We start from the raw sequence: 16,926 nt of genomic DNA on the forward strand, positions 1-16,926 counted from the left end.
GTGGGAGTGATGGCAGCAAATGAACGAGCTGCCATCACTCCAACACTTCAAATTGATTGAACATTTACTAGTGTTAAACACGTTCCAATTTACAGCAGAAGAATGAAAAGAGGTTACTTTTCCTGTTTATTAGTTGTACAATTTCCTGGCTCACGTATCATTAACTGTTGTATCGCCATATCGTGAGATCATCATTATCGTGAGCCTTATGTCGCAAATCGTATCGTATTGTGAGGTACCCAGAAGTTCCCACCCCGACAGTGTCAACTTACTATTTCCCATTAAGGTGATATTATTTAACAATATGAATACAATGAGACAAAAATATATAGTTATGTTGCTTTGCTGTTGTGTTTGTGTGCACCAGAGGCCAGCTATGCAAAAACAAAACAACCTCACCATGAGCATGTTGTGTCCAGATCACATGAGTGTTTGTGTGTGTCTGATTTTGTTTCGTTTGTTCTAATGCGACGGTCTAACAGTGTGACACTTTTCAACCAGCATTTTTTGCTTGACAACCACCACTAACAGCGAGCCACCACAAAGGATCCTTGTGGACGTCAACATCAATTTATCGTTAGGGTGTCCAGTATTATAACAAAAAAAAAAAAAGTATTATTTACGAGTCGGGATGAAGTGTGGCATGCACAACGCTAACATCAGCTTCTCACGCTGCGTCGCCGTCTGCCCGTTAAACGAAAATTTCTACCACTTGGTAAGTATGGCTCGCTTGTTCTATTATGTTGCTTAAAGTTATGTTAAAATAATGTGCTCTTTTTCGTTCATGTGCTTATTTTATTAGTAGAAACCTAGATTTCTATACAAACCCTGTGAAATATCTTATATCTCTTCTCTTAAAATAGAAATACTGGTACTATAATACATTTTTTTTCTCCCTTTTTGTAGACCACACTTTGCATCGCCGGCGTGATTGACCTGGGCAGTGTGGAAACCTTTCCGGTTTTCCAGGCTGCTCAACGAGGCCTGATTGACCAGGACACTGGTCGAATTCTGCTTGAAGCCCAGCTCATAGCGACGGGGGGTCTTCTCACGCCTGATGCCCCCATCGGCCTCTCCCTGGATGAAAGTCTTTCTGGTGGTGTGATAGACGCTCACACTTGGCAGTCCCTCTCCGAACTGGAAAACACTTGGCTCCAGGTGGAAACCGCAACTGGTGGCCAGCAATTGGATGTGCACGCATTTACTGCAGTTGTGGAGTCTGGGCTTATTCAAGAGGAGGCAGGACTTCATATTCTTGAGCTTCTAATGCGAGAAGAAGACTTAAAGCTCTTATCGTCCGAGAGCCTTCAGGCTAAGCTTGAGTTCAGGCTTCAAAACAGGAAGCTGATAGATCCAAACACAGCTGAGAAAGTGAACCTTCCTGAGCTGATTCGACGCTGTGTCCCAGACGACGAAACAGGTCTCCCACTGCTTCCTGTTAAGCAACAACCCGGAGGAAGCGTCTGCCTCTCCTCTGGCAGAAAAGTTGGCATCTTCCGCGCCATTGAGGAAGGACTAATCGATCGACAAGTGGCCAAGCGGCTTCTGGAAGCTCAGTTATATGCCGGCGGGATTGTGGACCCCAGATCTGGACATCGGCTGACCGTACACGAAGCGGTTCGTCACGGACTCATGGACCAGGATTTTGCCTGTTCTCTGTTTGCGCGACAGCTGAAGAATGGTGGGATCCTCGACCCAGTAACTAGAGATCGTTTGGATTTGGAGGAGAGTATTGATAGGGACCTTCTTTCCTCCCGAATGGCTCTGCTGGTCCTTGAGTCCCTTTGGGCATTCATGGGAGTACTCTGGCCTGAATCTGGTGAGGTTCTGTCCATCGCCGAGGCTCTTCAGCAGGGAGTTATCTCAGGGGAGTTGGCACGAAAAATCCTCAGGCAGCGACACGCTGTTGGAGCAATGTACAAATCGGAAACTCTCCAGCTACTGCCCATCGAGGAAGTCCTGGAGCCCAATGCAGTCCATATTCTCAAAGAAATCCATTTTCCAGATGTTTTCACTAACATGAACGCTTCAGGCGCACCGTCTCTGAACCGTTTCAGTTGGGGTTCAATTTCTTCACCTCCTGCTTCCATTCCAGCCAGCCTCGCATGGGATGGTTCAGCAAATGTTGGGATGGATTCCAACCAGCAAGCGGAACACAGGCTGCTCTTTCACCTCATGACTCACAGCTATGTGGATGCACACTCAGGGAAACGTGTAGTGCTTTTAGAACCTGAGTTACTGGAGTTGGTTAACGGAATACGGTCAAAAAATGGAGACATGCCTCGCTTATGTTCGATGGCAAAACCGATTACAGACGGACAATTAAAGCCAGAAGTTGGAACTTATACCAATAGTGTATTACAAAACCAAATAGTTGATTCCACATGCACAAAAGGACAACAAGATCATAATGAAGCTAAACCAGAATCCTCTCCAAATGTTAGCGTTCATTTAGACTGGCCATCAGAAATTGTTGCAGTTAAAAGCAGCGAAAAAGAAAGATCTGGTCAGGAAATTTCAACCGTAAAGTTCAAAAGTCTTAAGGATCCATCTAAAAAAGACACAGAGGAAGAAATGGTCGCTGAATCCAAAGTTCTCCAGACAGCAGTAGAGTCAGAAAACAATGATACCCTTTTGAAGGATTCAAAAAACAAAGATTCCAATTCAAAATATTTAAGGAAAAGTGACAAGGTTGAATGTGAGAAGCTCGATCAGGAAGTCTTAAAGCTTGCCAAACCTGTTATTGGTATACCTGATTCTACATTGGGTGAAGATGATGCAGAATTGTCAAAGTTGGTCCTCGAACTCTCTCAGGGAGGTTTCATGACGGAAGATGGAGAAAAGTTGCTCCCGGATGAAGCTGTCGCTCAGGGCATTCTTCCAGGCCATACGGCGGTCAAATTAATGGCTTCCGTAGGATTGTTTGGGGGTTTTCTTGACGCTAGAAGTGGTGAGTCACTGAGCATAGATGACGTCATGCAGGAATGTTTACTGGATGAGGATCTGATGTGGAGTGTTCTAAAGTCGGATAAAACAATTGCCGGGATCATGGATGTGGAGAAAAGTAAGATATGTGGAGTGAAAGAAGCAGCTCAAGCTGGTTTGATAGATGCCAACACTGCTGCTCGAATGCTCGAAGCACAGGTGGTCTCTGGAGGTATTGTAGACCTCCGCAGAGATAAAAAAGTCTCAGTCACTTTGGCATCAAACCTTGGACTGATAGAGGAAGATCAAAGAGAAGAACTAGTTGCACTCGAGAAGGCCTACAAAGGAAAAGTGAGCGATTCTGAAGTAGCTCTTACTAAAGCCATTTTACAGCTGCAGGTGGAAGGTGTTATTGACCCAGAGACTGAGCGCCCTGTTCCTCTGGACCAGGCCATTGAGAAGCGCTTAATAAACCCCCAAGATGCATATCAGGTGTTGCAGAGACAGGTGGCCGAGGGCGGGATAATCCATCATGCATCCGGGATGCGGCTGCCAGTGTCTGATGCTGTAGACAGAGGTCTGGTGGACCGATCCCTCGCACCTGCCTTGGAGGAGCTCGAGCTGGCTTACCAGCAAACAAGCACCTCCTCAAACATGAAGTTTGCAGCTTTACAAGCATCAACTGGGGCAATTTTTGACCCCCACTCGGAATCCAAAATCGCATTGAGTGAGGCCGTTGCAAGGGGTCTTCTGAACGAAAAGGTTGCACGTGAAGCCATGGCTTCTAATGCAGCAACACAGGGGGTGCTTGATCCACAAACCGCACTTATTGTGCCCTACTCAGATCTTGTAAGAAAGGGTAAGATTGACATTGAGACAGGCAAGCGATTTTTAGAAGTGAAACCTTTTAAGGGGATTGTGAACAAACAGACAAAAACCTTCATGACCCTTCCTGAAGCTTTAGCTGCAAAACAAGTTGACCCAATTCCAGCTCTGAGACTACTCCAAAGCCAGGCGGACAGTGGTGGCATCGTTGATATCAACACTGGAGAAAAGCTTACTCTACCTGAAGCTTCTAAAAAGGGTTTAGTCTCAGAGGCTATGGTTTTAGACATTGCCACAAACCAATTTATGAAAGGTGGTTTAGTTAATCCAGGAGCTGGACAGCGAGTGTTGAATCTCAGTGACGCAGTTGATTCATGTCTGATTTCTAGTAACATGGCTTCGGAAATTGTGGAAAGATTGACTCCTTCGGCGATAAAAATTGCTGATGATACTTCACCGGCTGTCTCCTTGTCACAAAGCACAGAGAGCACAATTAGCCCTGATGTGCCTTCATGGGGTTATATAGAACCTTCGACCTATGCAGAATCCAGTGATATTACAAATGAAGTAGAGACGTCTTTGGATCCAGACCACTCTATAGACCTTTTGAGTAACTTTGCTGCGGATGTTGGGAAGAGAATACAGCAAGCAATAGAAAGTGCTGTCCCACAGATCGCTACATCAGAGACGTTAAAACCAAAGATTGTAGATGAATTGCAGATGAGCACAGATGAACAAAAAGGACCCGAATCTTTGGTTGCACAATCAATTCAAGCACATGACACAGGTTTAGACAGCGGTGTCAAAGAAGAAGTTAGGGCAAAATCAGCTGTGATACCTGAAATGTTGCTATGTAAATCCAATGATGAAAGAAGTACATCAGTCCCAGAAATTGATGGTCTGCTAACTGACTCCAGAACACCTGATAAGGAGAAAGAGAAGGTCAAACCATGTTACGAGGAGAAGAGGATGGAGGATGTTGTCATGAAGAACAATTGGGAAAGACAGATTTTGAAGTTGGAAACAGACCAACCTCCTGTCGTAGAGCAGCAAGAAAAAACTGTAAAGGAGATTGTTCAACAGATTGGCAGTGGAGAGATAATTCCAAAACGAACCTCAGTAGAACAAATACAGGAGAAACAACAGAGCACACTTGTACAAAACGAAAGCAGAGCTGATTGTGTAGTTACAGAATCTATTCAGAAATGTGACTCCGGTATTCACAAAAGTGATGAGAAAGAGGGCAGAGAAGAGTCACAAGATCAACCTGAGAAGTTGCAGTCCAGATCTAGTGAAGAAAGCAGCACTTTGATCAAGGATGTCGATGGTCTAGTGAGAGATTTCACAACAGCAGTGGTTGTGGTTGACAAAGTTAAAGAACACGTAAAACCAAAGGATGAGAAATGTAGAAGAGAAACTACTTTGAGCATTCAACTCGAGGCTTCCTTTGCAACTGAGCAGCAAGAATCCCAGTTGGAGGATAAAGTTCAGCAGATTAAGGCAAATATGGCTTTTAAACCAATGGCAGCAGACAACTCACAGATAAGTGAGATTAGCACAGCTGGACAAAGAGTATGTCCATCTGAATGTTTAACAGGAGAATCAATTCAAGCACATAACAGCGATGTTGAGAACCAGAAAGAGAACAGGGAGAGTTCAAGTGGGAAAGCTGAAATGTTTGCGTCTAAAGCCAATAATGAAAGCAGTACATTGGCGCCAGACCAAGTCATTCTTCCAAATGATTCCAGAATTGAACACCCATATGACAGAGATAGAGAACACGTGAAACCAAGTGACAATGAACATAGGATGGAGGATGTAGAAGAGGGTAAGAATGCGGAAAGAAAGATTTCAAGTTTTGAAACCAAGGCTCCTGTTGCCACGGAACAGCAGGAACTGCCTTTGGAGGAGGATTTGGTCAAAGAAAGCAAAACCAAGAAAAAGAAGAGGAGTAAAAAGAAAGCAAAAGTCTCAGAGGAAGAATTAACAACACCTAGTCATGGCAAAATGGTTGGGCCTCTTCAAGGGGACAAACTTGAATCACACACTGAAGTAGCAGCTGAATTCAATGCTTTAAGTCAGAATGTGAATACAAAGTTGAGTATTACGGACAAGCAGAAGACGGCCATGAAGCTGAAAACCAGAGAGAAACATCTTAAGGAGGTTTTTGAGGTGGGAGTAAGTGATAAGGAGGAGGTTGAGGAAGTCAGGAAGAGAGAGACAGCAGACATTGTAGGAACTCTTGAGAGTGGTCAAATAAGACCAAAGAGAGTTGAAGAGGAAAACCCCCAACTGTCAGTTGTGAAAGTAAATGCAGGTATTTCTTTAAATGAGAACACTAATAAGGAGGAGCCTCCAGCCATCAAGCATGTGGAAATGAAAAGACGTAAGAAGCCCAAGAGTTTGCTAGCCCAACCTGATGATTGTCAGAGCCATCAAAAGGAAGGTTCTCAGTCCACAACAGGAAACGGCAAAAAGACAGTCAAAGTTGATTCAAATAGCTCACCTGATAGTCCATCTACAAGTAGAGACACTGAGGTTATCCAAACCTCTACAACTAGTTCAAGTCCACCAGCGGAACCAAATTCTTACTCCAAGGAGTTCAGTTCTTACAGCAAGGAACCAATCCCTTCCGCTCTTGTTGAAAAACCTTCAGAGAAGATGAATTCTGCGTGCCATCCACATGTTCAACCTAAGGTTCAATCTGAGGCTTCCACTAAACAAGCTGAAGAGAAGGATCCACGTGAAACTACAACGATAAAAGGTCTTGATGTTAAGTCTCCAGAAGATGCACTCTCCACAGAAGAATTCTCTGACTACGGATCAGATGGAATTCTGAGGTCAATTCCAGGTTCTGACAGTCAAAGAGCAGAAGTGGATGAAAGAGTACTGTCTACTTCTGGCAAGGTATGTCAGAAATTAATAATATGATTACTTATTCTAAATCTGCAGCCATGTATTCATTTTAAAAATTTTCCTAAAGTCATCCTTAGTACGCCAAGAGTGCCTCGAGCACGACCAGAGGATCATAGCACTGGTCTCCATGGTCAGACACATGGAAGTCAGACTTAAACAGCAACAGCAGCAGTCGGTTGGACGCAGCCTCATCGCCTTGGATGACATCATCAGGCAGACACAGGTTATTGGATTTTCTGCGATTTGTATTCTTTTCAGACTAACACCAGTCAATAGTAGATTGGCCAATTTTCTCTCTTAGCTTTACATAGACTGATAATTTGTTGACCTGAATCTTGTTGCTAGGATCTGGATGTGGAGCTGCGAGATCTGGAATCTGAGATCTCTGCAGAAGTGAAAGCTGCCCAACAGCATTTGGTGTCACACTCGAAAGATCTTCCTTCACAGCTCCTTGTTGCTCTGGAAAAGGACCAGCGGAGTTTGGCACGAGCCTATCAAGCAGCTAGATCACTTTCGGACGATATCATGAGAAGCCTGCGAGACCACAGAGATTCTCACAAGGTAAAGGTGTCTGAGGGCCAAGAAATAGCTATCCAAAATTCTTGAACTAGTTCTTTAATTGCCTCTTGTCTGTAAATAATTTGTATTGTGTATGCAATTGTTGAAAATTGAACGTTCTTACTAATTCTTAGGAGGCTGTTGATGCCGAGCTGAAATCTCTCAGTGGACGAGTGGAGGCTCTTCTGTCTTGGTTGAAAGCGACAGAGGCACTTGTGAATGAAGAAAATGAAAATACTGAGAAGGAAGCTCAACCATCACATCAGTTGCGTCTTTCTGAGGCATGTTTTTTAAAATCTCAATGCTGTTGTGTTACCTAAATATAGTGTGTACATGTATTTTTAATTCCTCTGTGACGCCTACTCTCCAAAGGAGCTTCAGTCGAGCCTGACGTCTCGCTCTGGCGACGTAGCCGAAGTGGCTTTGAACGTCCAGGTTTTTATCTCGGAGCGGGCACAGGATCTGCTACCACAGCAGAGCAGGCGCCTCCTGGGGCAGCTTCAGCAACTGCAGAGGGCCTTCCACAGCGCAGTGGGACAGGCCCAAGCGCAAGCTACCGCCCAACAGGAGCGCGAGAAGGAACGGCGGCACTTGAAGGAAATGAGGGTTGATGTCGAAGAGAAATTGAAGGAGATAGAGGTTTGGAAATCAATTACGGAGTTCTTTCTTACTAATTGAAAACAGCTGCTTTTTACACATTCATAAACAATCATCCATTTTTGAAAGTGTTTTCTTGTCATTAGGGTGGCAGGTGAAATAGTCTATACCCATTCACACTTCGTGACCGTTTAGAATCTTTGAATGTTTTTTTAGTGTAAGAGGATGTTGGTGAACCCTGAGAAAACCATTTCTGTTCAAAATTATTCAACCCCAACAGTGGATAGGTGTTTTTGCAAGTTGACATTCATTTTTCATCTTGTTTATAATCACATCAAATAATGACATGTCAAATAGACAAATACAACTGAAATAACAAAAATATTTTTGGGAATATTCCAATTAATGGCCTTCCTGTGATTACCTCATTGACAAAATTATTCAACACCCAAGTCCATCACTCTTAAGAACATAGGTTTCCGTCATGTGTTGTCAAACAGCTGATGAAAACATCTGTAGATGTGAACAGAACTCTAATGAGCAGCAATTAAGCAGATTTAAAAGGACTGTGACACATGGCTCTTCTTGGCAGTTAATGACATCTTTACAACATGGTGAAGTCCAAGGAATGGTCAAAAATGTTCGAAGAGGAGGTCATTTCATTTCATAAGCAAGGATATGGATATAAAAAGATAGCAAAAGGACCAAAAATTTCAAGAGACACAATTGGGAGCATAGTTCACAAGTTTAAAGCTAAAGACACAGTGGAAACACTACCTAGGTGTGGTACAAAGAGGTTACTGTCGGCAACTGCTGTGCGATACCTGAAGTGTAAGGTGGAGAAAAATCCCTGAGTGACAGCTGAGGAACTATGACAGGACATGTCATAGGAAGGTATTCAGGTTTCATCCCAGACAATAAGACTCACACTGCGAAATGATGGCTTCCATGCAAGAACTCCCAGGCGGCCCCCCTGCTGACTGCAAAGCACAAGAAATCTGCCAAAACCTTGTGGACAAACCACAAAGGTTTTGGGATACTGTTCTCTGGAGTGGTGAGACCAAAGTGGATCTTTTTGGGCCAATGGATCAACGGTATGTGTGGAGGAGAAAGAATGCTGCCTATAAAGAAAAGAACACCCTGCCTACTTTGAAGCATGGTGGGGGGTCAGTCATGCGCTGGGGTTGTTTTGCTTCTTCAGGTACAGGGAATCTTCAGCATGTACAAGGTATTATGAATTCAGATCTATACCAGGAGATCTTGGACGAAAATGTCATGCAATCATTGACAAAGCTGAGGCTTGGGTGAGGTTGGACCTTCCAACAGGCCAATGATCCTAAGCATACCTCAACATCTACCACATCTTGGTAGCAAAAGAAGTGCTGGAAGATTCTGGTGTGGCCATCGCAATCACCAGACTTAAATCCCATTGAAAATCTCTGGTGGGACTTGAAGAAGGCAGTTGCAGCACTCAAGCCTGAAAAATGTTAATGAACTGGAGGGCTTTGCCCATGAGGAATGGGCAAAGATACCTGTGGATCATTGTAAGAAATTTGTGTCAAACTATGCTTCTCGTCTAAAGGATGTTATTGTTGCAAAGGTTGTACTAAGAACTAAAGTTATACATACCTAAGGGCTTGAATTATTTTTTTTCAGTGAAGTAATCACAGAAAGATAAATTGGAATATTCCCAAAAATATTTTTGTTATTTCAGTTGTATTTGTCTATTTGACATGTAATTATTTAATATGATTACAAACAAGATGAAAAAATAAATGTCAAACTTGCAAAAACACTTACCTACTGTGGGGGTTCAGTGTTTCCCCTGGGATTTTTTTAAGCTGCTGTGGTGGATTGCATCGGAGTCGGACTGCCTCACCATGTCATGCCACGGCAAAATTCCGTCATATAATGACTTTTTTTTTTTTTTCCACATTTTGTTTCCCCAAAAGAACCATAACAAAGATCTATTTTAAATATTTCATGAGCCAGGCTAATGTCGTAGCTCTCAGCTACGGTTCATGTACGTAAAATGTGAAGCTGATTACAGTTACATTACCCTACGTAATAATACGACTTTTTTTCTTGTAGCAATAGTATGACTTACAAAAGCTTATTTTTTCGTCAGGAATGTTCTTAATTCAACAAGTGATATTGTCCAAAACATTATTTGAAAGCATTTTTCCCCTTGATTTTGGTGGAAAAGGACCAACCTTTAGATATATGGGCTTAATAAGAACAAATGGCAATGTTTACCTAAAGTAAATTGAATAATCTGACCCATTAATCTGTTAACTGGTCTTTAACACTCAAAACAAGATGGAGAAAATTATTCAGAAAAATCATCGTATTAAAACGTTCTAAATTTGCAGTGTGAAAGTTGGTACGTCAATACAGATTTATTTTTGCATTGATCATTTAGCCTATCACTTAATTAGGTTCAAATTGGTGGTGAGAAATGTAGCCCTGACCCCCTTTCACCCAATCTGTTGGGTCTTATTTCGGTAATGTCCGTCACCAGCAAAAAGTGTACATGGAGGTTATGCTGTTATATCGTCCCTACCAATATTGAGACCAAACCTACGCCCTTGTAATGGATCTATTTCAAGGAGTAGGGGGAAATTCTAATTGCCGTTTAAAGAGATTTACTAGTTTCGGTGAGAAGGTGAATATTTTTTTGTTGTGTTTTTTGTTGTTGTTCGTGATCTATATCTCCGCACAAACGCACATTGAGATGCCAATCAGCTCAGCAAGGAGAAGTATGAGAGTCATTTTTCGAGTGTCCCCGAGCTCGGGAAACTTTGATAAAAAGAGCGCATTTATCAAGGTTTCGTCAGCCGTGATTGCATATACCGCCGAAACAGCCTGGTAGCAGACATAATAAGTACGCCTGCCCCTCTGCCATTGACGCGTTGTTGATATTAGCGCGGCGGCGATCTCTCCGCCTCTCTGCGCAATTTCATTCAAACTTGCCGTTCCGTCCAAGACGGCCGTCTACTACTTACTTTCGCCGAAAAGTCCGATCCAAAATACTGTAATGCCCCGGATGGGGGGAAGAAGGAGAGGAGTCTGTATTGGCTTACCCACTTTATTGTGGCAACAATAATAATGAAAAACAATAACAAAATAACAGCAGACTTCCGTGACATGCGAGCGCAATCTTGCTTCCCTCTACGTCACAGCTCCTACTCCGATCGTCTCTTAAGGGGGCCTCGCATAGCTACAGACATTACAATACACAGTGAATAGGTTGCCGCTGAACACTTCACACTAGGCTGTTGCTAGTTTGAAGCGGCCTTAAATTATTTATTTTTTTCCCCCCCAAACATCTCTTTTGCACGGCGTGGCGGCTTTTATTTTGGTGTGGCGGTGCGCCACAATAATTAATGTATAGGGGAAACCCTGGGGTTGAATAATTTAACACAACTGTAGAAATTCCCTTCTTGTAACAACAACCAAAAAAAAACTTATTGGGGTTTGTTTAAGCATAAATGACTCTGTTTTAGAGACACACATGACCCAACATGCCATTTTTTGGTCCATCATTTGATCATTTCTTTAAATGCCCTGCTTCCCCTTGCCAGCAACAATATGAGGAACTAAACAGAAAATGAAGTCGTCTTTTGTACCCTGCGTGTCATATGCTCCTTAACATTTGCACTGCTTTCCTTTCACATGTGAAGTTTTCGTTCACTGAGCATGTGTCATGCTACACGCGTTATTAACATGTTTGCCTTGCTCTTGCAGATGACGATGGGAGCCGCTCACGTCACCGTGTTAACAGCTTCCTTACACTGTTTTTTTTTCTCTTAAACAATAAAAATATTTTACTATTTTTTATAGTTTGTGTAATTTTTGTGTGATTGCGTGTGTGTATCTGGACACAATATATGCTCATAATTTAGCACAACAGTAGAGTTAATATTTATTATTATGAAATGTGCTCATACGGTGATGTTTCTGTCTGGTGGTCCTCCATATCTTCAGGTGGTTCAGCAGCAGAAAGCAGAATGTTCTCAAAAACTGGAAGGTCTCAGCGCCTGGTTAGCAGGAGCCAGTGCCGTTTTGGCCAATCAGAAAGTGGATTCAGTAAAGGAATCGAGCGACATGAGCGCCCTGCAGGACAAACAGAAGAAGTTAAAGGTACGAAATATAAAGTAGACCTCCTTGAGCTCTTTTATCCTGCAAGAACAGTATTTTCATTTTAGCGGTCTTTTTCCAGGAAGTACAGAAGGACCTCCGGGCCAAAGCGGATGACGTGTCTGAAGCTATTCGCTCAGTGGAGGACTTACTGGCTGAACGAAGGGAAAGTTTGAGCGCGGAAGAGCGAAAGAACTTGGAGGTGGCGCTAGAGCGGATGAAGGAGCAGTATGACGCCTTGAGGGAGGCAGCTAACACGTCTGTGTCAGAGGTGGACAAAACCATCAGCGCCACGCTTCAGCACAACACACAGAGGGTGAGCTAATGTTCATTGATGAATATCATATGGCAAATCTACTGATACGTTATTAAATTTATATTATATATTTTTTATTTACGTCAGGCTAAAGCCTGTGAGCAGCTGCAGCAGACTCAGGACCAGATGGACTCTTTGCTGAAGGATTTGACTACACCTCAGCAATCAAAAGCTCAGGATGTCACCGACCTGTCCTCCTCACAGCCTGATGCTGCCGTCGCATCCCACACGGGGGAGTTGCAGGTCTGTACCTTTTCGACATCAACTCACATTATTGCAGAGGGTAAAAATGGATATACAGGTAGTCCCCGGGTTACTAACGAGTTCCGTTCCTGTGCTGGCGACGTAACCCAAATTTCCGCATAAGTCGGAATCAACCGATTAAAGGGAACCTAGGACTTTAAGACTAATTGGCTCTTATAAGCCACAATTGTTCTCTTTTACTAAAATATGTTATTAGAAACACATAAAATATTGCCATTGATTTAAAAATCTAACATTTAGTACATGTTTTGACCTACGGAGGGCGCCATGTTTTATGCGTGCAATGGACGCTCGGGATGATGACGTAGTTTGTCACTGTCACTAGACAAACACCCGATTCCTTTGTTGCTTGCCTTGGTTTTCTATGGGCGAGACGTCCAACACATGCTCACATTGGTTAAAAGTGGTGAGTACTTACTATTTGTGTTTTTGTTAAGTCTTTTATTACCATTTCATTGCCTCAAAATACTTTTTGCGTATGTTTCCCTCTTATACTTTTAAGCATTGTGTTTTCTTGTGGTAGCTTTAAAGCAGATTGTTGATCTGTCGACCACATTAGACACGTAGCATATTTAAACCAGCCGTATTTGATAATACTACTTTGAGGTATTTTCTTAAGGCATCTTCAGTATGTTCTGTCTGTATTCAACAAAACAAGCTGAAAGCCGGTGTAGCACATTTTGGCAGAACACCGCCCCCCCCCCCCCCCCCCCCCCAACTCTTATCTTGTCTCATCCCGTCTTTCCTGGTCATTTTGCCGTTGCCGCTCGTTTTGTGAAGTATCAACAGTGCTGTCATGCTCATTAATGTTCCCCTCGGGTTCAAATTGAAAGGGTTGAACAGATGACGTGTTTATGTCACTAAAGTCATACTTTGGAAGCCCGGTAGCCTAACCATGTGACATCACCGCCCTGTGATGTCAACAACAATGGCGACCTATTAGTTAAAGTAATTTTACAAATTGTATAAGAACGAAAATATCAAGAGGGATTTCAATATCAAATTATTTTAACTCATAATAACATTTATCTTTTAAGAAGTATTTCGCTCCGTGGATCCCTTTAAGTACCCCAAATCAACTATCCGAAAAGTCCAAAAGTATTGTATTTTTTTAAATGATGGAGGATACGCTACCATCTTGTGGCAGCGCTGGTCTGGCTGGACTATCTCCTTATATGGTTGAGAAGCAGACGACGTCTGACTGGATAAAGGATACCTGCGCTCTGGTTTGGCCCACATAAGGCTGTAAGTTGTTTCAGCTAATATATGTTTGTGTATGCATTTGTAATTAAGTATTGAAGGAAAACAGTCGATCGATATCCTAGTTACAGGTTGTTTTATTCCTATATCGAACAGGAGATGATGACACATAATTCGGGAATAAAAAAGAACAAAGAATTTACACTTAAAGACAGACAAACAGAAAAGACAAGACATTACTAGTACCAGGAGACAAAGCAAAAGTCTCCAGCCTCCCCCTGCATAGCCTTTTTCCTCTCTTCTCACTGGGGAGGGTCTCTTGCTTGGAATGTACAACATCCCCCACCCTGATAAAAGTACATATACTGGTAAGAAGACAAAAGGGGCCTGTGTGAATATGTTAGAAAAGTAAGTGGCATTGTTCACGTGTGATTATTGTGAATAAATGGAAATATATTTCTACAGTTTACAGCTGCAGTTTGTGGAGTTACATGTGAGCGATTTGCTATGAGAATTAATACGTTAGCATTTGTAGCATTTAAGTTAGCAGACTTTTGTTAGGCAAATTTGCCTAGAATTTAATCTACTTAATTTACTTTTTGATTAGACTCTATGGACGTTTGAACACCAATTGTTTTGTTTCAAGTGTTGTTAAAATGCGTGTCGTTTTGAACACAAGTGTACAAATGTGTGTTACAGCTTTACAAATTGTCAAAACTCAAGTCAAAAGCTTCAAAAAGCACAATTGCCTTGTTTGCCATCTGAAAAGCTGAAAAACTGTGTAGTGAGGACAGAACACATCATATTAATAAAGTAAAAAAATAAGGTACTATGAGGTACAATAAGGTCTTATTTATGCGACTTAAAAAAAAAAAATGGAGGCAAAATGGCGGCCGAGACTCTGGCATCGTAAAGTCGAAATCACGTAAGTCGAGTACGTCCTACTCGTAACCCGGGAACTACCATTATTGGTCAGCTCAGTTGGTTCGTCTTGCATAAAGCACCGCATTCCTGAAATATGACCTAAAAGTCCAATATCCTTAACTCCGTATTGATGAGTAGAGTTGGATCTTCCGCAGGCCGAACTCCAGCGACTCCAGGCTCAACAGGCCCAGCTTCTTCAAATCAGCCAGTCAGCTCGTGCGCTACTAGAACAGGCCGACTCCACGGTTTCTCCTGAGGAGAAAAGACGTCTACGAGCCACACTGGACCAGTTGCAGACGGAACACCAGCAAAAGCTACACAGCTGCCAGGTAACTTGAAGATGGTCATGATGCACCAAGCCTTGTTGATGAATCCATTGTTTATGGTATTGTACTGTATCTAGAGTATTTGTACGTCATTTTGTATAAACATGTCATTTGTAGGAGCGACTGAGAAAGTCCGAGGCGCTAAAGGACGAGCTGGCAAAGTTCCTCCAGGAGCACGGAAATCTCGGTGCCTGGCTGGAGCAGAGCGAGCAGGAGCTTAAGTGCTTGGGAGAAGGAGAAACAAATGCTCAAGAACTGAAAAACAGGCTGGAGGAGCACAGAAAGGTACTGTGAACTCCTACATGTAGGTGGTGCTGTTTGCTCAGTTGTGAATAGTTTTGGATGTGTTTTTCCATCTTCCACAGCTGGCTGAGGACATCATCTGCCACAAGGCTGACCTGCGCTTCGTCTCCATTTCGGGCCAGAAGGTTCTTGACTCCTGTCAGGGTGCCCTGGAACAGCATGGGGAGTCTGGCGATGGCTCTCTTGAGGCCACCAAGCAGCTGGTGACAGACAAGCTGCAGGACGCTAATCACAGATATACCTCACTTCACGCCAAGGTGAGCATTTGCACAGCCATTTTTGACTCCCCCAATTTTTTTTACTTATTCTAATTTTGAGATTTTTTTTAGCCCGCTGCAGTTTTTTAATTGAATCATTTTAAATTCTTTCAATGCCAATACTTTTCCTTGATTTAAAAGAATATGATCTACTGTATCCTATTATAATATGTACTACTGTAGGCATTAAATTATATAAGTTTAATGGGTTATTTTTTATTAACTTACAGTGTTATGAAAAAGTATCTGAACCTTTTGGAATTTCTCAGCTTTGCATAAAATCACCATCAAATGTGCTCTGGCCTTTGTTAAAATCACACAGATTAAAATACCTTGTCTGCTTTAACGAAAACTACCCAAACATTTATAGGCTTTCATATTTTAATGAGGATAGCATGCAAACAATGACAGAAGGGGGAAAAATAAGTAAGTGAACCCTCTGCCTAATGAGACTTAAAGAGCAATTGAAACCAATTTTTATCGAACATTTTAAGTCAGCTGTGTGCCCAATCACTGATAAGTGGTATAAAGCTGCCCTTCCCACTAAAAAACACACACCTGGTAAGAAATGTCTTGATGAGAAGCATTGTCTGATGTGCATCATGGCCTGGTCAAAACAGCTGTCTGAAAACCTGCGATCAAGGATTGTTGATTTGTATATAGCTGGGAAAGGTTACAAAGCCATCTCTAAAAGTCTGGATGTTCAGTCAGAGAAGTTGTCTACGAATGGAGAGAGTTTGGCACTGTTGCTTCTCTCCCAATGAATGGCTGTCTACCAAAGATGACACCAAGGGTTCAGCGCAGAATCCCCAGAGAGGTTAAAAAGAACCCTAGTGTGTCTACTAAAGATGTACAGAAATCACTCGCACATTCCAATATCTCCGCGGAGGAAGCTACTGCTGTGTAAGAAAAAACATTGTTGCTCGTTTAATGTTTGCAAAAAGGCACTCCACAGAAGTTTTGGCGAAATATTTTGTGGACTGATGAAACAAAAAGTTGAATTTTTAGGGAGTAACGCAAAACGTCATGTGTGGAGGAAAAATGGAACAGCTTACCTACATCAACACCTCATCCCTACCGTGAAGCATGGTGAAGGGAGCATCATGATTTGGGACTGTTTTGCTGCCTCAGGGCCTGGACAACTTGCAATCATTAATGGAAGAATTAATTCAAAAGTTTATCGGGATGTTTTGTAGGAAAACCTGAAGTTGTCTGTCAGACAGTTGAAGCTAAAAAGAGGATGGATGCTTCATCAAGAACACGATCCAAAACACAGAAGTAAATCAACTTCAGAATGCTTTCAGAAGAACAAAATTCATGTTCTGGAGTAGCCAAGTCAAAGTCCAGACTTTAACCCCATTGAGATGCTGTGGCA

At 42.5% G+C, this 16,926-nt stretch overlaps 1 protein-coding gene across 14 annotated transcripts in view; it reads left to right on the top strand.

Moving 5' to 3' along the window:
- Positions 1-16,926, top strand: part of macf1a (microtubule actin crosslinking factor 1a) — a 319,162-nt gene that overhangs the window by 178,505 nt on the left and 123,731 nt on the right. For 12 of the 14 annotated variants that reach the window (XM_057828763.1, XM_057828754.1, XM_057828757.1 and 9 more), the window contains 11 exons: positions 907-6,657; positions 6,734-6,889; positions 7,012-7,227; positions 7,359-7,505; positions 7,597-7,863; positions 11,809-11,964; positions 12,044-12,277; positions 12,365-12,520; positions 14,821-14,994; positions 15,109-15,276; positions 15,357-15,551. In XM_057828763.1, the coding sequence (XP_057684746.1) occupies positions 907-6,657; positions 6,734-6,889; positions 7,012-7,227; positions 7,359-7,505; positions 7,597-7,863; positions 11,809-11,964; positions 12,044-12,277; positions 12,365-12,520; positions 14,821-14,994; positions 15,109-15,276; positions 15,357-15,551 (7,620 nt within the window). The remainder of the gene's footprint in view (positions 1-906; positions 6,658-6,733; positions 6,890-7,011; positions 7,228-7,358; positions 7,506-7,596; positions 7,864-11,808; positions 11,965-12,043; positions 12,278-12,364; positions 12,521-14,820; positions 14,995-15,108; positions 15,277-15,356; positions 15,552-16,926) is intronic. The other 2 variants (XM_057828761.1, XM_057828762.1) reach the window with 1 other exon arrangement.

Source organism: Corythoichthys intestinalis, chromosome 22 (assembly GCF_030265065.1).
Source record: "Corythoichthys intestinalis isolate RoL2023-P3 chromosome 22, ASM3026506v1, whole genome shotgun sequence".
NCBI lineage: Eukaryota > Metazoa > Chordata > Actinopteri > Syngnathiformes > Syngnathidae > Corythoichthys > Corythoichthys intestinalis.